The sequence below is a fragment of the Thermobia domestica genome, unplaced genomic scaffold, assembly GCF_964235325.1.
Source record: "Thermobia domestica unplaced genomic scaffold, izTheDome1.hap1.1 HAP1_SCAFFOLD_418, whole genome shotgun sequence".
NCBI lineage: Eukaryota > Metazoa > Arthropoda > Insecta > Zygentoma > Lepismatidae > Thermobia > Thermobia domestica.
In genome coordinates this window covers 96308-121091 of record NW_027656128.1, presented here as the reverse complement: position 1 = coordinate 121091, position 24784 = coordinate 96308, and the positions used below count along the sequence as shown (strand labels likewise).

At 35.6% G+C, this 24784-nt stretch overlaps 1 protein-coding gene across 1 annotated transcript; it reads left to right on the top strand.

The window, feature by feature from the left end:
* Positions 1–1339: 1339 nt before the first annotated feature.
* LOC145676841 (uncharacterized) lies at positions 1340–22974 on the top strand. Its single transcript, XM_081747628.1, has 4 exons — positions 1340–1595; positions 5104–5255; positions 16977–17111; positions 22933–22974. The coding sequence occupies exons 2-4, from the start codon at positions 5109–5111 to the stop codon at positions 22972–22974; spliced, it is 324 nt and encodes a 107-aa protein (XP_081603754.1). The 5' UTR covers positions 1340–1595; positions 5104–5108.
* Positions 22975–24784: the final 1810 nt, after the last annotated feature.

Here is a 24784-nt window from a genome sequence, read left to right as displayed (position 1 = left end):
GGAAACTCAAGATCCTAATAGAGTGATTAGAAACGGTTTATATAAAAAAATATTATTTGTAAATTGTGAGGGTAATACATGATTGGGAATAAAACGTAAACTAGTATTTTTTTATTTAAAAAGTATGGAGATAGCAGCTTATATAAAACACAATAAAAGTACACTAAACAAAAAGTTATCGATTTACTCGCAAGGAATATTGACATTGAAAGAAAGAAAAGAAATTAACTTCAATCGTTGTAAAATATGCTGATCCGTAACTGACTGAACTAGATACATAATGTCGATTGTCATCTGTAGCTGACATCTCAAATTATACCTTAGAAAAATTAAGGAAAAACATTATTTTACATCAAAATAAATATTCTATTTATACATTCCCTAAATACTATAACTTGCTCAAAAAATACCGAGACAAAGACGTCGTTACTTTGATACGTTGTACTTCTGAAGTGATGAAAGAATGTTTTTCTGTTCTCATATCTGTCTCACCGTTTCAGATTTTTCAGATTGCAACGGACTTTATGGACACGCTGAAAGATTTTAAGAACAATGAGTAAAGTGCTGCCCCCAAGCGGAATGCATTAGACCTTCCAAATTTTGGTAACAGGTTTTGATCTTACCTTGATCCAAGCTTTCAGGAAATTTATACATCACCCCCCCCACTTTGTGGGTTCAGGTTCAAGTACATCCCCAGTAAGACTTCCCTTTTAGCCTCATCCGGAGCATTCTGCAAGTAATGTACAAGAACTGTTGACTGTCTCTGACTATGATATTCGCTTTCATCACTTGAAACCCCATTTCCTTCATTATAGTTTTGGTTGGCGTATCTGAATGATATATATGGTATAGCATGGTCTTCATCTGGTTCAAGGCGCAGATCTTTATTGTTAGAATCTTCAGTTCAGCTCTCTGATGCATTTGGAGAAAATGCTATAATTCTTGTACGACAATTTATCTTCTTCAGTCCCGAAAAACTCTCTTTTAAATTAATAATAATTAGCTACGAGTAAGTTCAATTGACGGCCGTGTTCACCACCAAAGTTCAACTGTTGAATGAGATTCATAATGAATTTCAGTGAAAATGTTTGTTGTAGGAACAACGTTCAATGTTAAATATCAATGAAGTTGTGGATGAACTAAGTATAACATTCAACGGTTGGTTTTCGGAGTTTAACTTCGTCGATCTTAGTCAATAATAGTTGTGAATTTTGTATGCAATATCGGACAGTGATATCGACGAGTTTAAAGATATCTTTCGTTTACACCGACTAACAGAAGATATCTTTCACCACTCATGCTTCACTATTTCGATACTTGTATTCATATGTTTGTTTTATTTCAGGTTTTTTCGAAAATAAGATCCTGGATCAGGTCACGACGGAATAGAGATCGAACTATTCAAAGGGAACAACTTTTTTACAATCCATTAGTGGATGATTTATCACCAGATAATCCTGAACCTGACCATCCAGTTGAAGAGCCTTATTATTCATATTTCTACCTAGACTTTATTCTTTATATTGACGCTCCATACGAGCTAGACCTCAAAATCCTGGAAGCGCAGGGACGTTCAATTGAAAATATTATTTCAGGTATGCTACTATTGTACGAATAAGTTAATTATTTTATATGTATACGAGCAAAAGTGCATTCACACTTTGGACAACAAACAATGCAGATAAACTTGATTGCTTGAGAACTACATAAGGTGTCCTACAAGTGCACTAGTTTGTTTGAAAAATGTCAGTGTACCAAACAGCAAAAAATATCCATGCTTCTGCGAGGAATAAAAAATCGGGTAAAAGACACCGTTTAGTATCTACAGAACAATTGCTATAATGAAAAAGCTACAAAGAAATCTTATTTAACAAAAGACATACAAGGAAAAGTCATTGTTGGTCAAACATTCATTTCACAAGTTACAGTATTTTGTAAAATCTCTGAAGGTTTTACATTATTCGTTTCAACGTTACCTTGACTTTTGATAGTTATCAGTTTTAATAACTGTACTAAAACTTCGTGAATTAAAATATCAGGTCGAGGTGTTTTCACTTCCATCATTGTTTTGCGATAATATTTTTTTTTTTATCAGCAAATCCATCGTAGTTCTTATTTTTATAAAATGTATTATTATTATTATCATTATTATTATTTTCCATTTACACATTAAAGCTAATAAGAATATTTTCCGGGGTTATGTTACTGGTTTCCAGTGTGTTCGGAAAATGAAACAAAAAAGAAAAAGAAAGATAATCTAAGAGATTAAAAATAAGATATGCAGTGTGTGTAAGTTCAATTTACTAAAACCACTGCATCAACAGAAAACATGTCATATGTTTTAAATATGACCAATAGTCATATTTTGTGTGTACATGGGTTTGTGTAATTTAATCCCCAATTAATAACAAGCATATTTTTATTAGAAGCATATACGATATCAGAAGAATAAGACTTCTCTCTTGTAACACGCCGTAATTATCATTCACTATCCCTTGCTATATTCTAAGTAATCGAGAACTGTAATTATGTAAAAGAAGAATAAACAAAAATGAATTAAAACATAATCAAATATGAATATCAATGAATGTTTCGGATAATATTTCAATTGTAGATATATCTACTCTTTCTCTCTTTCTCTCGGTTAATATGTGCATGATTCTTGCATCTTATCTCTAGATAGAGAACTTGGAACAAAGAGAAGTCATCATATACCTTGCAAGAACAAATTAAATTTTGACGTGCAGTGGGTTTGAACTCAATACCCCAGGATTTCTAGCCCAGTGTCTTATAACACCTTACATGAAATAATGGTCGAAGAGAGAAAGAAGGGAAGGAAAGTTTGATTTAAAAAAGAAAAATACAGAAATAAACACAGAAAATTTGCCGAATGAAGGCTTAAGTAGCTAAAGCTCTATTAGGACAACTCTTTTGAAGAAATCTTGAGTGTGACACAATATTCATTTTCTCCCATAGAAACCTGTGTGTCTTGGTAGGTATTCAATTAATTACGCTGAAATCTAAAAGATATGCCTTGTGGGGTAAAAAAAAAAAAACTATTATCTGTCACAAAGATTTTTGTTGCGGGTCTACATTGTTTAACCCTTCCAGGAATCGATGATATGAACAACCAATCCATACAATATGCATCCACTTTTTAATTTAATTATGTTTAACAAATTTATTCAAGTATCAAATATGAATAAAGTAGTTATTTACATTTATTTTACTATTTTTGTTCACACAGCAATCTGAGAAAATTAAAATTAGAACAAATCTTCATAGCTTAGCACTTAATGTTAATATAACAAAAGTATTTCAACTAGTCTAATACATTAAGTTTGTTACAGATGTTCTAAAAGAAGCGGGAATACAATATTGCGGTACGTATATTACTCAATGATTTTAGAATGTCCTACGACTCGATTAAGAGGGAAATACTGTACAACATTCCTACAGAATTTGGAATACCTAAAAAGCTGGTTAGATTAATTAAGATATATTTAAATGAATCCCAAAGTAAAGTCTGAGTAAGGAAATTCTTGTCCATGGGGTTTCACTTCTAGAATGGTCCAAAACAAGGAGTTGCGTTGTCACCATTATTATCGAACTTTGTTCTGGAATACGCTGTAAGGAAAATCAAAGATAGCAACGAAGGCCTAGAGCTGAGTGGTATTCACCAGTTTATGGCATATGCTGATGATATAAATCTGATAGGGGATGGTAGAAGAACAATTCATTATTCTAACACTCTTCTATTCGCTGACGACCTTAAACTATTCTCCAAAATTAATTCGCTTGAAGACTGTACAAAACTACAAATAGACTTTAAGAACTGGTGTGACAATAACAAGTTTAAATTGAACGGAAATAAATGCAAAACTCTTTCCTTTACCTGCAAAGAAAACACCATTAAATATGGCTATTCTATTGAAGGAACTATTTTGGAGACACCTACTTTAATTAAACATTAAGGAGTGCTATTTGATCTTAAACTAAGTTTTACTTATCATATTGAATCAATTGTTAATAATTCATACAGAAATCTTGGCTTTGTTATGAGAATAGGTAAAGAGTTTCAAGACGATGCTACGTTAATGAAACTCTACTTCTGTTTTGTGTGATCGCAATTAGAATATGCGACTCTGTCTTGGTCACCAACAACACTAAAACATATAGATATGATTGAAAGAATACAATCAAATAAATAAATAAATAAACATTAGAAAGAAATGCAGAAGCCCTATCAAACGCTTGCAGGGCCATGGCTTTAGAAATAAATGCAGCGAACACTAAATACATGGAAGTTCACCAAAATGGTAATACTACAAATTATAATTTCGTCAATATATCAAATAATGCTTTCTACCAAGTAGATACTTTCAGATGCCTTCGAACAATATTAACAGATCAAAACCACATCCATGAAGAAATTAAATGTTTACTGAAAGCAGGAAATTCGTGTTATTATTCGGTTCAAAATCTTTCGTCTTCTATCGGGGAATTTGAAGCGTAAAATATAGAAGATGACAATCAAGCATGTTTTGTTGTATGCATGCGTGCTTACTGTGAGCGAAGAACGTAGATTGGAAGTATTTGAGAATAAAATCTTGAGACGAATATTCGGACCAAAGGGAAACGGGAATGATGATTGCCAGAAACTTCATGATAAGGAACTGCGTAATTTGTACCATTCAACAAACATCGTTAGGATCATCAAGTCTAAGAGGCCCAGTGTGGGCAGGTCACGTAGCTAGAATGGAAGAAAGTAGTTACACTTTCAAAGGTTTGACTGGAAACCCAAGCAAAGAACGTCTATTAGGAAGACCGAGGCGCACATGGGAGGACAATATTAAGTTAGATCTCGAAGAAATAGGAATACAAAATAGAAACTGGATCCAATTGGCTAAGGATAGAAGTCACTAGTTTTTGTGAACGCGGCATTGAACTTTCGGGTTCCATAGGCCATACAGTTAGTTACTTAGTCAATTCTATTTCTCTTTCAGAAAAGAATAAATTTTTTGTACTTATTCACAATTTCTATTCCCTCTGCTGTTAATTTCCGTATATACTTATCTTTCTTGTGATTTTTATTTGACGTAGGCAAAATGCCACAATTAGAGAGGCATCAAACAGCCCTGAGAAGATTACAATACAGAATTGATTTATTCACAAGAGACTTAAGAGTTGAACGCCAAAATACAAGTGAGAATATAAGATCTAATTTCTCACCTTGGGTAAAAACAAAAAGACAGGTAAGTCTAATTCGTATCATATTAAAATATAAATCAATATTTTAGCTTTTAATTAAAAGCACTATCGTTGAAATGTAACATGCTAAAGGACTAACTATTCCCAAAATTTCAGATTTTTTTTTATCCAGGCCCATTGGAGATATTGGACAGTGAAATGCGCCAAATTGGCATAATTCTCCAAATTTACGATTTTTTTCATTCCTTTGGGAGCAGCTACAGGTCTGCAAGTTTTTGAGTATAACCTTATGATCCCGGACTGCATGCACACACAAATTCCCAAACATGTCTCCAATATCCAAAAATGTTGCTAAAAGGCCCTAATTTCACTCCTTTTAAGTGGTTTTAGGCAAAAATGTTAATAGATCAAAATTTTAGCTCTGCACAAGTTGGAGACGTCCAGCAACTTTCAATTTGGTAGGACAAACACATGCTGAGATGTTCAAAACAATATAAATGTTTAAAATACAGAAAACGCAAAATGGCGGCAGCCGCTGCGTCGCCATGCGATGTTTAAAAAATAATTAATTGCGGTTTTGAAGTACTCTAATATAGGATAAATATTCATTTAAAAAATTGATTTTTTGGAGATGTTCGAGCGGCAGTTTTCCGTTTTTCTCGATCATTTAGCTTGGATTGACCGTTTTATGAAAAAAAATCACCGACCACCTTGCACTCTTCAAATTTGTTAGAGACCTTGCGATATTAAGGATTTGTAATATTATCAACCCTGTGATTATTTCGAACTTGGATTTCATCAATGTATTTCTATTTGCTGAGGTTAGGTTTTTTTCAATTCGATTTCCTCAGAAAGGTACCACTCATGAAGCTTGAGGTTGACACCCCAGCATTAATGTCTAACACTCGCCCTCACTACCGTTCACTTTCTGACATCACAAATACGTTTTGAGAGGACGGTTCGAGCTTTAAGGATTTACCTTATATGAAAATGAAGAGGCAGAAGAGGCGTGATTAGAGTCTTCGTCTTCGAAACAAAACCATTTGCTCGGAGGGACTCGTGGTACTTGAATTTAGATTTTTCAAGAGCAATATCGACAAGAGGGAGAAAAAGAATGGACTTGCATCTACGACGAAGGTACAGTAAAATCTTCGAAACAATACAGTGACAATGCTAGACTTAGAATATTATGAAAATTCCTTAACTCCTATCCTGCTCTCCTGTATTTTGTGGAAAATGAAATTGTGCTCATGTTTTCTTTCAAATATTACCATAGATCTACATCTATAATTTTCATTATTATGTATTCGGCAATAGATATTATTGAATGACGTGTTCAGTCATTTTCCAGCTTTCGATGCCGGTGATGGAGAATAATTCTCGAAATTTATTAATTTTATGCTAAGTATTTTTCAAGGTTGTAGCCTCAATTCACAAAAGTACAATGGTAAATCCGTCATATTACAGTACATTCAGTTAATGGTATATAATTACATGGTCATGGATTTGTGTTTCTTACAAACAGAATGTATAAGTCTTTAGTCTTTTCACTTGAAGGTTCAAACATTTCTACTTACACTTGTTACTTGCTCATAGTGAGGAACTCCTTTCTTTCTTTCAAATTTGATTGTCTTGTTCTGTTAATTACATACCGAATTACTCTAAGGGTTGCCAGTTGCTTCTGTTTGCGGCTTTTAGACAACGGGTGAAGGTGATATTACCCTCTTTTTAGTATTCGAATTTGATGATAATCATGGTAGTATCTCAGAAGAAATTTCCCTTGTAGTTGTGAGAATTGATGTTTGAATATCCTCAGAAAATCTCTGGATATGATCTTGCAGAAGACTCTGCTACATCAATAATAATAAAAAAGCCTTTTTATGGTGTGATATCCTGCGTACAACTTTACAACCAAGGAGGTAACATTAAGATACATGCTCAAGTCTCGGTCATAGCATTGGGTACCTCACACAGAGTCTCTGTGTTAAGCAAATATAGAATAATCGCGAATTAACACGAGATATACTACTTGCAGAAGAGGGGATATGCTGGTGGTCAAGATGGAATGGGTGTGACTAATAGTGAAACGGGAACTTTTCGGAGTCAACCGTAGCGGATTGATTGTAATATAACAGTAAAGCTATGAAAATTACAAGACATCACTAATATGAAGAAATTATGTACTTGGCGTCAGATTTTGGGAATAATACGTAAGAAAAGGAAAACATGTATACTCTCGAAGTGCTAGCCCGGAACAAGCAAATGGTAATGCATAGTTAATAAATAATGGAAATCGCAGAGTTTCACAGAATTCCTGGACAAGTATATTATAAATGTTCCTGAGAAGAACATTTAGAACATTAAGTACGTTACCTGTTATTCCAAAAGTATCGCATATAATCCAGCCCGTCTTATTTGCTTGTTATCTTAAAAGTTTCATTACTGTATATTTTCACAACACTCCATATACATATATAAACCAAGCAATTTATTTCTGTAAAAGTTGGAACATAACCCTGGCATGTATACAGTATGCCATTTATATTTTCATTACAAAATGCCACAAACTATATCTTTACTTCTTAAAGATGACATCGCAATGATGTGCTTCCTTTCGTGGTTCACATACTAATAGCATGTTATAGAAACTGCAGAATACTCGGTGTAGCATATCTCGCAGAATCGCAGTGATTTCGCCTTCAATCTTCTGTTTCAGGATGTGTACGGTACATCTTGCCTTTAAAATGTCCCCATAGGAAGAAATCACACACACTAAGATCAGAGGATCTCGCAGGCCACGGAATGTCACCGTTACAGGAAATGATGCTCCTTGGAACAATTGGCGAACGAATTTCATCGATAGACGTGGCTCCGCCCATTGTATCATACAAGAAAGAAAGGCTCAGTGTTCGTATTCAACCCGAGTTCCTTAAAGAATTATACAGAAACAAATAATTTACGCTTAATTATTTTTATAATTTTTTTTTATGTATTATAATTTTCTTCTGTGTACATGAAAACCAAAATTTTCGTTGTTACGGATAGTTATTTAACCGTTTCGTGTCAGTCAATTACGTGTCCCTGGCTGTCAATAAGCTGTAAGCATCATGTTGAAACACTGCTACTGAAGTATTTGACAGACAAGCAGTGCCGGACTGGCCACGTTGTCTACTTGGCAATCGCCAAGGGCCCGAGGCCCGTAGGGGCCCCGCAGGGATCACGAGGCGCAGGCCTTGGTAGAATTTTCGCGATTGCAAATGTGTTCTTGAGTCTTCCTACCAAAAAGGTTGCGGAAGGCTAAGTTCGTCTTCCCGAAAGAAGTCTTCTCGGACCTCCCTTGCTCATATCAGTACGGTCCCATAAGCCAGTAAAACTTCGGACTTAGCATTGGCCCCCGAAGTAACTTTACGATTACGTTTGATTGTCTCAGTATTTTTTTTTTTTTTTGCGATCTGCTTTGTACTACATATTTATTCAGTACAGAAAATATAACGTTGTCACTTATCTAGTTTTGCTACTGACGTATTAAGTTTATATATATAATATATATATAAGTTCGCCACTTATAGTTTCTGGGCCAGTCTAATAAGCTAGATATGGTTATCCATAATTTACGGGTTAATGTGGAATTAGTCTCCAAAATATATGGTTTATAAGATTGGCTTAAATGTTAAAACTGACTATCACAACAACCAAAATTGAGATCTATCTACAACAAGTTTAACCTTGTCTGCAGTGTCGAACTGGCCACGTTCAGGGCCCTTGGCGCGGGTCCTTAAAGGCACCTCTATATATATATATATATATATATATAAGATGTATTTGTGGTTAAGTGTAAGTGTGTGTGAGCAGTGTAAAGTGTAAAACTTTTACTAAATCCCCTTCCTCTACTTGACATCACAATAGAGGATGTTGTCACTTCCACGATCACTGCCGAACTTCACATCTATCTTTCGTTGAACAAAACAAATATGAAGGGAGTTCATGATTACTAGACATATACTTTCAAAGAAACTATATTTATGAAAATATTTTTACCGCAGGTATTTTACATAGAAGTAAAATAATCATTATTTAAGTAAATACGAGGGAGAGGTGAAAAGTTCTCGGCCTGACGATGAAAGACTGCGAATTTCAGTTTGAAAATGATGTTATTTTTCGACATAATGTCCCTTAACTTTAATACACCTGGTCCAGCGTTTCTCCAACATCAGTATTCCTTCCCGGAAGTGCGGGTCGGGAAGGTCGTGAAAATAGTCATCAACGACCCTCTCAACTTTTTCATTCGACGTGAAGCGCTTCCCGGAATAGAAATTTCTTCAAGTTTGGGAATAGATAGAAGTCAAATGGTGCCAAATCAGGAGAATATGGGTGATGGCAGAGCAAATCGCACCGCAAATCCCACAGTTTTTCAATCGCCAATGCACCCCTATGCACAGATGCGTTGTCCTGGTGAAAGATGATTTTTTTCTTCTTCAAGCCGGGCCTCTTCTCGCGAATTTTGGCATCCAGCTGGTCAAGGAGGTTGGAGTAATATTCGCCTGTAATTGCTCTTCCTTTTGCAAGGTAATCAATTAACAGGATTCTTTCGCATCCTAAAACACGCTGGCCATGACCTTTCCGGCCGATACGATCATCTTCGCTTTCTTCGGCGCTGCACCACCAGCTTACACCCACTGTTTGGACTGCTGTTTCATTTCTGGCGTGTAGTGGTGAACCCATGTCTCATCCATTGTCACAAATCACTGCACAAAATCGGTCGGATCCCTTTTGAATCGGTCCAAAGATTGCTGCGAAAATCGTTTTCGCATTTGCTTTTGGTCGGCAGTCAGCAAATGCGGCACCCATCTTGCGCAGAGCTTTCGCATCCCTAGTTCTTTGTGCAAGGTGTTTCGCACCCGTTCCTCCGATATCCCCACACTCTAAGCTATCTCACCCACTTTCACTCGCCTGTTTTTCGATTGTTTCCGGTGTGGTTGCGGTTTTTGGCCTTCCTTCACGTGAGTCATCTTCGAGGGATGTACAACCACGTGTAAATTCAGCTGCCCACCTTTTAACGGTTGACATGGAAGGGGCAGAGTCCCCGTAAGCTTTTGTCAACTTCGGATTAATTTCCGTATGGGTTAATCCATCCAAAACGTAAAATTTGATTACAGCATGATATTCAAGTTTATCCATTTTCACAACTAACACTCAAGACGTCTAACTGCAACAATGCATGCACACAAACTGCTTGAAAGAACAAGTTGACACTTGTTATACGAACAATTGAAAAACGCCCCTAGGCAAGAACAATATAATTTTGCTGATTAGAGTGCCATCTCTGGGTCAGGCCGAGAACTTCTCACCCCGCCCTCGTACAAATTCAAGCTGACAACGAATCTTCCAACACTATTTATTATACAAATATTCGATTTAATTTTGCTAAAAAGGGATTATAATTTTCCTTCTTCCCAAATTCAGATTTCACCCTTGTTCTAATCTCTTTCTACAATGTTAGTTCTAAACTTCTTGTTGACAGAGCTCAAATGAAACAAATATTGGATCATGATCTCTGTTCACTTCTACAACATATTTGTAAGATATGCATATACACAAAAAAGAGAATATTAATAATAAAAATAAAATATTAATAATACGAATGCAAGTAATTTGACCGTGCACTTTTATAATACGGATCCATAGTACAAGTAGGAGTCGGAGTAGGAATGTGTTAGAAGCCCCGCATGCAAGGGCGCCGATTTCTCTGTAAATTGGGGGGGGCATTCAGATGCAGAAAGCATATATGAAGTTTTTAAAACAAATTGCATTCAAATTATGCCAAATATTGTAAATTTGTAAATACAGTAAGGGGGTCTACATGAGCTTTGGGGGGGGGCCTCGGCTCCTCCGGGATCGGCGCCCTTACCAGCATGGGGTATGTTAGTTCTGTTCTAGAAATAAAATGGGAAAATTAAAGACTTCCTCAATTTTGTACGTACATGTTACAATCTGTGGATCCGTATAGTAAAACTGCTTGTTAAATATACTGGCTTGTTAAATATATAATTATGTGATAATCTGATCATATACACTGAGTGCTCTCTGAGTTACGACTGGCTCCTAATATTTCGTTCATTCACCTTTTGCTCGAAGAATGGCCTGAAACACGGCATGGCATGGATTCTACAAGCTGATTGATGTTTTCACGGGGATTTGACATCATATATCCCTGATGATATTCCACAGTGATTCCACAGATGTCGGTGGAAGAGCCATGACGCAAAAAGCACGTTCCACAACATCCCATAGGTGCTCTATAGAATTGAGATCCGGTGAGTTAGAGGGCCAATTCATATGCTGCAGCTCCGTGAAAAGTATCTCAAGCCAAGCAAGTAGTTCTGGCTCAGTAGTACCGTATATTGGAGTCCTGAAAAATGCTGTCTAAGTTGGTAGGAGTGTTGCCTTGCAGGATGTACATGATCCGCTAATACCCGCAGCTACACAACAGATATCACACTGTTGTCCATCCATACTAAGAGTTCCAGTCTATACAAACAGAAGCACCCACAAACAATACAGCTGCAACCAATTGCCTGTACAGTACGTACCATGCACGTGGGATCCATAGCTTCGTGTTGTTGGTGCCATACATGCACGCAGCCGTCCGAGTGGTGTAGTATAAACCGCGATTCATAGAAGCAAAACATTCTTTTACAATTATCCACGGTCCAATTAGCATGCTTCTATGCTCAAGTGTGACGAAGTCTTGGGTGGGAAATCGTGAGGGGTGTATGACAAGTAGATCATCTGTTGTGAAATTTCATTCGCATTCGTTCCATATTTGAGTGGAATATGGGTATTGTACATCCACTAATTTATTGGTCACGTAATTCCCAGACACTGATGGTTCGTTTGGTTGTCACGAGTCGTGTCGTTTTACATGACGCTTGCCGCGTGGCGTGATCTTCCCTACGCCCCTGTAGTTCCATCTCTGGAGGCTGTTACCCAATTTTCTTGTCACTGTTTGCACACCTTCACTACACTGGAACTTTCGCATTCCACAAGTGTCGCTTTCTGTGTTATTGATGCATCTGCAGCTCGAACAGCCACAATCATGACTTTTTGGAATGCGGATAAATTCTACGCACATCCTATTTTAAGAGTGTGCTGTCTGCCAACATGTAGCCCCGAGTGTATTCTTTCTCTACAATACTCTCAGTTGAGGTGCTGATGTTATCAGAACGACTGCTGACCACACCACGTAAAGAAATAGCAATCTGACAATTTAAGTAATATAATCTCTCTCTCTTCCTTATAAGGCGTAGACGTGAATGAAATACTGAAATTATTTTTAAAGGATTATTTTCCTCTTAATTATTATTTAAATTCGTAAAATTGAATTCATATGATATTTGTAATGCTTATATCTATTCGTATAGTGTCTTGCTTTATCAATCACTGAGGAAAGATTTTGCTGCCGTGATTAGGATTTCTTTTAGCCCTTACGAGACCGACCTTGAAAACGACGCATACGGGGCAGTCACTTATTTAATCCTCTGCTGTGTGAACACTAATTAAGATATCGGGATGATTTTTCTATGGTAAATATGGTTGGTCCATAGTGTATCCTCATGGTATTTTCTTCCCTGAGTGTCGAATTTCCCTCTCAAATTTGAGCCCAATCAAAAAATCGAGAATTTTCAGATTTCCACTTTTCTTTTTTTACCTTTATAACTTCCTTCGTTTAGAGAGATCTACTTATGACTTATCAGGTGCATACCTCGTATGGATATCTATTTGTTGCGACCAATTAGATCATCCCTAAATCACTGTTACAAACTATGGAAATTAAAATTTCCCTATTTTTGGTAGAAAAATTAAAATTTTCGAAATTTATTTTTATAACTCCGTACCCATACGTACCAACGCAAATCAACTAACGCCAGTCGAACAACAGTCCTTAGTGAACAAAAGCAAGTACTGACTGCGTAATTAGGGGGCGCAAGAAAAATTCGAACTTAGGTTCTAAACCTTGATTTTCTTTTACTTCTCTATTTACCAAAATCTATTTTTTTAAACTACACGCTTCGTTTCTTAGACGTCGACATGATACTTGTAGGATATATTAGCAGTGTACCACAGTTTATTTTAAGATAGTTTGCGTCTGTCTGGTAGCAGCATTTCCAGCCATAGAAATTTTTAATTCCCTCTTTTAGGGAAAAATCCCAAAAATCCCTTTTCCTCCTTTGTTGGCTACATCGGGACAAACGTACCAGTATCTGAAAGTCTCATTTTTGTTCTACACAAGGCACCATAGAAAGTTTCAAATGGATAATTAGGGGAAGTACAGCTGAAGTTTACAGTTGACCTTGCTCTCTAAGTGGAAAGATAATTGTGATTTTTTTTTAGGTAGAACGTAGAATAATATATTTTTTAATGGCATGCTTACTTTATTACCAATCGCCAAGATACAGGATACTTGTAGGACATATTATAGGGATACCAAAGTTAATTTAAGATAGTTTGTGTCCGTCTGGTAGCAATGTTTCTATCCACAGAAAATTTTAATTCCCGAGTGTCCGTTTTTAGGTGAAAAATTCGGAAAATATCCCACTTTTGCCTCTATAATTTCCCTCTTGTTGGCTACATTGGAAGAAACGTACCAGTATATTAAAGCCTCGTCTCAGACCTACACAGCACATCATAAAAAGTTTCAATAGGATAATTAGGAAAGCTGCCGACAATGCATAACTTTTGATTTTTGCTTCTAAGGCGGAAAAAGTGTCAAAATTTCGTGTGTAGAATGAGAGATATTTTTTTCTTTCTGTCTTTGTATGGCACCCAACGACTTCAGATTTTCACTGTATGTTGTCGACACATCAGAAAATTTTTTGAGGTGACTTGGACCCATGTGGCAACAGTGGTGCCAGCTCCAAAAAATTAAAGTTCTGTTACGGAATTTTTGTGAATTTTTACTCTACATTTCCCTCCCATTGGCAACGCTGCAATCAGACTTACTTGATAAAATTGCCACATCCTTCTAAAACACAAGGTATCAACCATATCAATCGAGTAAATAGTCTTTGAGTTGTAATTCATTAAGTGAAAATCTACGAAAACGCGAAAAATGACCCTGTCTCGAAAGGGTTAAGTTGGAAAAGCAGAAATTATTCATACCAACAACATTAAGGCGAAGCTTTGCAAGATTCCCATGCGAGAATTTGTTTCGACCACAAACAATGGCTAATCATATACCTAGGTAATTAGATGTTTTGGGGAACGATTAACTGTACTTTGGGCCAACGGCGGAATTAGGAAAAGAGTTCATCAACTTATCGATACTCACCGATGGGAATGGAAGTGTGACACTCAGTAGCGTATACGTTGCATCAAAGAAACCACATTGTGTGAGGCTTAGTTGTACCTTCGCGACTGCAAGAAACCAACGAGATGCTCCTGAAAATGCAAAAAGGCTTTCTGAAAAGGGTTCATGGTGACTGCCGGCTTCAATCAGCGGTACGAACTGGAGATTGTCATTGTATTGTAAAGAACTAAAATCAACTCGCAGTACTAACAGAAGCTCTTGAATACAATCTACGTGTAAGAGTTACTAGAAAAAATGAGATGAAATCTTTCAGTTTAACATCCCACGTTTATACCTGTTAAGCTAAGGGAGGCGGATGATTAAGACAAGTGAGATGCTGAAAACATCGGTGGTACAAGAATGTGGAAGGAAACGGGAATACCTCGAGAAAAGCCACCGACACGATGGTGTACATCACAAACTTACTTGGTCGGAGATCGAACTAGAAACACCACACACCAGAGATAGGCGCTGTACCAATGAGCGCCGTGTCCCCCAAAACGATACTAGAAATCACGGAAACGAGATCAATATTGTCAAGACAAAGAATTGCCACACACCTCTTACATTCTACCAGGATATGAAGGAGACTAATTGAATACCTTTCAACGAAATATCAACTAAATCAAATGAAGTTTTCTGGATTTAGACTTTTGAAAGTCCTTTACACAAGAAAGTCGTGCTAACCGAGACAAAAGTTTAATAATTTAAAACCGCCATCTATACTGCTATCCTAAGTTTAATATCAAATACCAGAAAGGGTATCTCTAAACGAAGTGCCAATACTCAAGAAATAGAAAGCGAAATTGTGCTACTATCTGCTTCTATTACAACTGTGCAAAAAGCATCAATTATGTGTGTTCCTGCTGTGAATTGTTAAATTTAATAACAGTCATTTATTAGTTTATTTTCATTTCTAAAAGTAAATTATATGAAAATTATTAAAATCCTCAATTCAGTTAAGAAAAACTCTTATTTACGTTGTACATTCACAGACAGCTTGAGTAAACATGTATATTCTTATTGTCATTGCAAAAGCTACCAATAAATGTAAGATTAGTTTCTCTTCTTCCCGATATATTCCCTTCATCCTAGCCAAGAACTTCCTTGTTCATTGTAAGAAACAGTCAATGAACGTTCCTATCAAATAAAATGGCAGAGAACACGTTTTAAAGGGGTAATCGTAATGAAGACAATACGAGCAACATCGAGATGAGAAAGGTTCAACACCATTCTAGACGGCTTTGCTCCACACCTTTTCAGTGATAGTTGTGAGAGTATATCGCCACAGAAACAGTTTAACAGAACATCTAATTCATCATGCAGAGATGAATAGCAACACACATCGTAGGTTCTCCCCAACGCCCCTAGCAGCTTAACAGGATTTGGTTCTAGATGTCAACTCACTTCGATTTCTACCATTTCCAACCAAACAGTAGAAGAGCTGTTAAGATTCGATTCGTCATTCCAGACGACGAGGATGACGACAATCACACAGGAGTTCTCAATGCTTTATTTTAATAATCTTTTCCTTCCTCACTTTATCTCACCTTCTAAACTAGTATCTTTTTTTATAACATTGAATCTTTTGAGTTTTATCTATACTCAAACATTTTTTTAAAGTCCCGTGCAGGACATCAGTTGTCATCCCCATCCTTTTATCCCTTAGCTAGATGTTTAGTAACTATAATCTGAGCAAATAACTGAGGCCCCCTACGCGGTACACAACGTAAAGCTTCCCATTCACATTCCGCAACAAGTGGCGTACCTCTGAAAATTGAATACAGTTAACTTTAAATTTTCCTTTATTATTGTCAAAAATAGAATTAAAAAATAATGTAGCTAGAAATCAACGCTTCCGGCAATTTCATTTCATTTTAATATATCTTCGCCTTTTAACATTTCTCCGCAGTTCAGACGTAAATTCCTTAAGGGGGCAGACTACCAAATATTTTGCCCGTTTTTCGTAGGTGAAAAGAGAAAATGAAAGGTAACTTACCACAATAATAGATAATGTTATTTTACACCTGAAAATACGAATCGGAACAATAATCAGTGTTGTCATCCATAGAATGACAGTGTGGCCAAAATTTGAAGTATACAAAAATCTTGGTTAAATCAGAGACTAGAAAAATAAACTGAACGGTAATTGATGACTTATCATATCATCTGTGTTCCTTGTTAACTACTTTTTAAATATTATTTGTATTTATTTGGAAATAATTTATTTTGTAAAATCTTATGTAAGTTATTACAAAATAAATACAAAATAAGAAAAGTTGTTAGCTTTTGAAAAAATATTTAGTAGTCTGCCCCCTTAAGTCTTTTATTATTTCATTGTATAGAGTAATTAATATTTGTTTTTGTTACTCTTCAATAACTACTTCAATATAATTGGTGTTTTTGTATACATATTTAGATAGAACTGGAAGATCAGATTTTACAACTTGTATCAGACAAGAAAAAGCTTGTGCGTATGATTAAAAATGAAGAAAAGGAAATGGACGAACTTAAGAGAAGACTTGCACTGGTCAGTGATCTAAGACTAAGGAGGGTATGTACGAGTGAATCCGTTTCTTTCTTTCCGAAATAGTTGTTTTCATTCTATTAATACGTAGTTATTTCATTATATGCAATTGGATTATTATCACTCTAAGAGCTATTATAATAAGAATTTTAATGTTATAGTACGCGGTACCCGTACTGGCGTATGACCCTGAGCGTTGCTCTCATGTTGACCAATCTAGTTGCAATGACATTACCAGCGCAATGAAGTGGAAGACTGCTTCGGCCGAAACTAAGATAGAAATGTGACGTTTCGGACGTAAGGCAGTAACGAATATATTTCTGAGAATATAAGTGAAACAACCATGTTTCTAGCTTATTTTTAAGTGTTTTACGGCCGTTTTATTTTCTCTCATTTCTTACTGTCGTTATTGCTTTCTTATTAAACCTAATTTTATCAACGAGAATTAGGTTTAAGAGATTAATTTTATTACTCCTCTCAAATTTTAAATTTGCGTCAGTTCTAAAAGGAATGTACAACTACAACTCTACAGTGCGTCCTTTTAGTACTACTGTGTAGAACTGTTTGAGGACACTAATCTCAATAAATTTTAAACTTACATTATTAGGTTATAACAGCTGTTCCTATTATTACAATTTTTAAAACTATTTATACGTTATTTCTTGATTTAACTTGGTTGAGTCCATGTATATTAGCTACGATTGTTATGTTTTAATTCTTCTTTAAATTTTCTTATGCTTCATTTATTTATTCTGTTTCTATTTATTTTGTTTATTTTTATTAGATGTTTATTTATTAGTTTAATTCTTTCATTATTTATACACTGTGTGTTTTATTTAATTTTGCCCATTTTGCACACTAAAAGCACTAAGAACACTAACTTGACACTTAATCCACATTCACCAAACCACACTAAACCACACTAGTCTACACTAATCATTAAAGCAGTCCTCTTGATAGTCCTTTGGGTCTTCGTTTATTGAATCTTATCGTGGTTGGAATATATTTTTGACCCGGTAACACAGGTTTGAGGTCCAGGGCCCACTCAGAGTACTTAGTGTGGACCCTGGTCCGAGGTATCCTTCCATCTCTGCCGATGTAGGGATCAATCTTTATTAACATGAAGTAATTGAGACATTCACGAAGTCAAGCTTGTGAAATATGGAGACACAGTCATAACCAACATGCAGACGTTCACACCAGATGAACCCGCCACCCGAAGGAAAGACACACTTCCAAAAAACACACTCTAGTGCGTCCGGGGTTTCGCTACAAGGCACCTATGCCTTGGCAAGCACTAGCACAATCACACTCATTCCCCCCGGCAAATACGGAGTTCCTGTATCTTCCACGACGGTGGCGCAGTGGCTCAGTGGTTGAGCGTTCACCTCTGGTGCTTGCTTAAAAAATATCTCATTCCACCTCTGAAATTCACACTTTTCTTACCATTTACAGAACGTGGCTTATTATAAGCTTCAACTGTACTTCCCCTAATTATTCTACCGAAATTTGTTATGGTGCGCTATGTAGGCTAAGAACGAGGATTTCAGACAGTTGTACGTTTGTTCGAGTGTAGCCAACAAGAGAGAAATAATAGAGACAAAATTTTTTTTTTCAAAATTTCCCCCTAAAATCGGAAATAAAAATTTTCTGTAGCTGACAACAGTGCTAGCAGACACACACAAACTATCTTAAAATAAGCTTTGGTATCCCTATAAGATATCCTACAAGTATTGTGACGATGTCTAATAAAGTAAGCAGGTCATTAAAAAATATTTCAGTCTGCCTAAAAAATCTCAGTTATCTTTCCACTTACAGAACAAGGTCTACTGTAAACCTCAACTGTACTTCCCCAAATTATCCTATTGAATCTTTCCGTTGCGTTGTGAAGGGCAAAGACAAGACTTTCAGATACTGGTACGTTTGTTCCGATGTAGCCAACAACAGGGATATAATAGACAAAACACGTAATTTTCCCCTCAAATCTGGAATTAAAATTATCCGTAGCTGGCAACACTGCTATCAGACAGACGCAAACACTGGTACATTAAACATGGTACATCTTTAAATAAACACTGGCACATTACTAACATATCCTACAAGTATCATGGCGATATTTGAGAAACAAAGCTTCTAATTACGAAAAATATATTTCGATAAACAGAAAAGTAGGAGAAAATCAAGAGTTAGAACCTAAATCCGAATTTTTCGTGCGTCCCCTAATTACCCCATTGTAACGATATGTACCCGAGTTTATTCAGTAAGGACAAATGTTCGACTGGCGTAAGTTGACTTGCACTCGGACATATAGGTACGGTTTATAACAAAAATTTCGAATTTTTTGCCCAAATTTAAGGAGATTTTAATTTCCGTAGTTTGCAACACTGCACACAGGCCCGTCCAATTGATGTCAACAATTAGGTATCCATCCGACGTATCTACCTGACAAGTCTTAAGGAGGTCTCTCTACAACGAATGAAGCTACGGGGGAAAAGTAATGAAGAAAATTCGAAATTCGAAAATTCTCGAATTTTTGACTGGAGTGAAATTTGAGAAGGAAATTCGACACAGAAGAAAAAGAAACTAAAATTATAAACTATGGTCCAACCATATTTGGCAAAAAAATATAAAGATATCTTAATTAGTGTATATACAGGAGCGGATTAAAAAAGTGACACACCCGGATGTGCCACTTTAGCCACCTGGGCCCGAAAGGGTTATTGTACATTTGATTACACTTTTTTGACTAGTAACTTGTGTTGTTGTAGTAATTATAGTCTTTACTAATAATAATATCGTTGTTGTAAACAATCACTTTATAAGGAAACATTTTCTCTCCTTTTTACATCTTGGTTCCAATACTGATGCTGAGAAATGCAGGGTGTTTCAAAATGAATATCGGGGAATTAAGTCTTCGTAGTACTTATTACATTTTACGTACAATTATAAACAATACATCAAATAAAAGAACACCTCAAAGTTTTTGCTTCAAGTGTTCGATGTGAGCTTCATTCGTCACACAGCACACATTGAGTCGATAGGCGAGAAAGGTCCATAAACTTTCCGCCATATGGCACAAAATATTCAATTCACACAGACGGTTGCACTGTAACTACAGATTCAGTCTTTGCAAAATTAAAACACAAAAAGTTTTCTGCTCTCTAGTCTCCATTTTTGCTACTTGCTCTTTCTAATGGCAGACAGAGGGAACAATGCATGGCATGCGTGTGTACAAAACTGTTTGAGTTGCTCTTTCATTTGATAATACTTATAATTGTAATTTAATTGTAAGAGATACTACAAAGTTTCAAAACCCTAACATTCATTTTGAGACACCCTTCATTACTTCAAATTATGTCATCCTATATACATGTCTTGTATGTACAGTACATATCATCAGCGCCGGCCCTAGGCAATTTGTCGCCCGTGCAATGACGTAATTTGCCACCTCCCTCTATTCTCCAGAAATAACAAATCTTAAAAGTCACGGTTTAAGTACGCTACTCCAGCATGAACAACGAAGGGGGGAAAACGACACTCGCACTCAGAAAGGCTTAAATACTTACTACAAATACGATCTTGTTGTGTCTGTTTTTCTTTAAATATTAATCTATTATGTTAGTGAAAGATAAAGCAAATACATCTGAAAGATGGTAATCCTTTATATAGAATGCAATATCGAGTTTCAATCTCAAAATATCAGTTTGCAATTATAGTGCAACTAGCTCTTTTATCTTTATTTCTTGATTTTCCTTCTACATCTGTTTTTTTTTTTCAAGTGTTTTGCACCTTCAATGTTAACGATCTTATTTGCTACAAAGACAAGAGAAGCTTTCATATCAGAACTCAGATAACTAACCAAAGGGGACAGGCGTTCGAGAACTGAGTTCTTGTATTTGACAACAATCAAGCAATTTATTCAGGGATTTATTTTACCATTTGCTTTAGCACTGATCATGTGACTTAAACAAATGGGACCTAAACATAATTTATGAATGTAGTATTCAAATAGAAGGTAAGCTTAGTAAATTTAACTACAATGATCACGAAGTCTGTTTCCAACAAGAAATATTTATTTTAAATAAAATACTTATGACAGAAATAATAAAAAGTTCTGACCAGAGTATATACACTTGTTTATTAAAAACTAAATTCTAGTGTAACAGTGTCGACAGCTTAACGTTGTCTTCATGAGACAACACTGTTACATACTGTTACACTAAAATTTAGTTTTTAATAAACAAGTGTATATACTCTGGTCAGAAGTTTTTATTATTTCTTTAGTTAGTTCCAGACTTATGACAGATATTGCAGCCCCGTGCGAATGCGGTAGAGCCGGCAATGCATATCATACATCTAGTCAACAAATTATTTGTATATGATATTCAGAAAATTATTAGTAGGCAAATTATTATTAGTTTTTACCTTTAGACAAGTTATTTGCATTTTATACTGTTCGTGATATTATTTTCGTACTCATTAAAGGCCTACTTTCACGAAAGAAAAAAGTTCATTTATACTTTTCTTTTTTGGTCGATATTGGTGAAGCTACAGAAACCCAGATTATTAGTAGGCACGCTACTCATATAAATTGTAAAATATTTGTACCGTATCAGATCTAGTATTTAATTTATGCTGCATTTTATGGTAATTACACCTACATAAAAATACTTCAGACTTAAATGACGTAAGATACATTACAAATGACTATTTAAAAAATGACTATTTAAACACTAAAGTTCATCATCATTTTATAGTTCATTTGCAAACCTACCGTGAAAATTTTAGGGAGCCAGAAAAACTTTAGTGAGCCGGACAACCATGTCCCCCGTGGATATGAGCCTGACACACTTCTCTTGCAACAGATTGTTTCACACATGGCAATGCACTTTTAAATTTTATGCTCTTAGTTTGTGAAAGGTACATATTATTTCGCTGTACGTGCATTGTACTTTCTTTTCGAAGAAGTATCGTTTTATCACCAAGTACTCTATGTTATGATGACCTTGTAATATCTACCATCCTAGTTAATGTACACAAACAGATTCACTAAGCATTGTTTTTCAACTTGAACAAGTAATGGCGTTTTAAGTGTTTGTGCATAAAATCTAAATTGAGGGAATTTTCCAACGGGCCCTTTGTTGAATAGGTATATGATACTGGTATTAAGAAACCTCAAAACTTCCTGTTGTTTTTCAGCTTCCATTGATAGGTATTTTCTAGACAAAATAACATATTTATCATCTTCCAGAGTTATAGGTAATCTGGATCCAAACTTTATACAAATGACTTGGAAGAATATAATAAAGTAGAAATTATTTTTAAATGATTTCAAAAGATCACATGAATATAGAAATTGTAAACAAGTAACCATGATGACGTTATGATAGATACTATTTTGAACGACACTTCTTAACGAGAATAATGATATATACATCATAAACGTATGTGATACTATTTTGCTGATGCTGCAAGAAGTTTTTTTTTTCTGACATGTATGATTGTACCATGATGGTGCAATTTTTGTGCACAATGTTGCCAGATATTATTGTTCTACACGGTTCAGATTCCTTAGAAACGATTCTTTCTAGGGCTTCGAAACTTTTTCATTAATAAGGAACATCAAGTTATTGATCGGAAAATTAGATGCTGTAGGCACCATCCATCTAGAAGATAATAAATATGGTAGTCGTTCAGGGTCCAAGTCCGTCTGAAAGTGGAAAGTCTATATTCTTGTTTACTTCTACTCTTGAAGAATTATATAAATATATGTTACGTTTAAAGTTGTTAAGATCCTCCCTTACTCTCCTCAAAAACTAGTAGTGACCATAAAGTTTTTATGTTTCAGATTCAGTGGGAGCGGGAGCGGCTAAGTCAAGAAATTGATTAAACAAGTAATAGTCAATGATAGATAACAGTGACTGAAACAGCAGGTAAGAGAATTGTTTAAAATGACCAGTTTATTTATGTTCTCACAGCTTCGTAGAATACTTTTGAATCTATTTGAGTTAAAGTTGAATCTAGCGCTGTTTGACTAAATGTAAGAATATTTTTTATATCAAAATAAAAAAATACAATCTTTGTAACTCACTCGACCCTAAGGATTGTATTTATATTTTCATATACAGTAAATTGAGGTATACAGTATATGTACGAAAATTAGATTTTGTTTCCCCATGTATCACAGGCTTCTTATTTTATGAGTGATGTTTTTCTGTTACTTTTCAACATAATTTGAGTCTACTTCTACACTAAATTTGTAGTCTTCGTCTTAACTCAACTGTCAAAGAGCTATGAGAAGACTTTTGAGGGATCTCATTTAAACATGAACTGCATTTTAGTGTAGAAAACCGCTTGAGCAAAAACCTTTCAGGTTTAAAAACAACAAGAAATAACCGAAGGTATAACCAAGTGGGGTAGAGCGGATTAACAAGCAGTCTAATATTCTTACGTATATCTAAAACGTTTACCATAATTTGTTACGTAGTGCCTAACAGACATGCTTCGTATGAGCATGCTTCCAGGTTCATTTCTCGGTGAGGATACATTCTTAGAACACAAATCTCACTAGCGATTTCAATAACTCTATTGTCTTAGTAAGTGAATCCTGTCTCATATAGCCTTGATTCTGAAACTAATCATCCAGTCTGTCACCATATCGGCTCCATGTAATAAGCAAAACTACTCAGGGAAGACCATAACTAACTGTAATTTCTTTGATCTGCTTTGCGCTTCCAGAAGTTATCGTTTGAACAATACTTCCAACTGATGACTTGTACAGCCACCAACAAAATTATCTCCACCATGACTGCTCTAATTCCATTACATGGGGTCCAGATCATTTGCAGTTGTGAAAACGCCTGGGCAATGCAACCCAACTTACATGAAAATTTTCTCGGCACTGACACCAGTTGGTAGCACTCAGGGAGGTGTTTATGCAGGTAAAATTGTAAAGTAGGTGATTAATGAAACAGTTCTCCAGTCTAAGATGAATCTCTATGGTTCGGATCGTTTTGCCCAATGAACACCATATATTAACGTCAATATTGCTGTGTATGTAATGTATTATTTCATTATATACTATGTGTTCAGAGAAATAAAAATACCGACCACACATGAATCAGAAAGTACTTGAAAGTAGATGAATATATCAAACGTAGAAAAACTGCTGGAAATAAATGTTTGTAATTCATTGCCTTTATTGACAGATCTTCTGCAATTATCCTCATTCCAATATCTTTTTCTATCCGGGGACGAAATGATCTTGCTTGTTGCACTGAATATGCATTGAAATTGGAATTGAAACATTTTGAAAAAAAGTTTGAACATGGCCATGATTTGAACCTGGGTCCGCAGAGTAGAAGTTCAATGCGCTAACCACATTCCTACCTCGTCACTTCATCTTCCATCCAAAGTATAAGGTAGTTAAAATCGTTTCATGGAAGATGATACACAAGAGACTAATGCTGGTATAAGGAGACGATCCTTATGTGAATGTCACAATGACTTACTCGAGATTATCTTTAACTCAAACACACACACACACACACACACATATATATATATATATATATAAGACCTTCGTCAACGAGAAAAATATCACGAAACGTTTTTCAAGTTGAGACTACGTCATCATTTTTAACGATGGGCACGATGGGCACGATTTACATTACAATTCTTCCTCACCTTAATTTCAATTT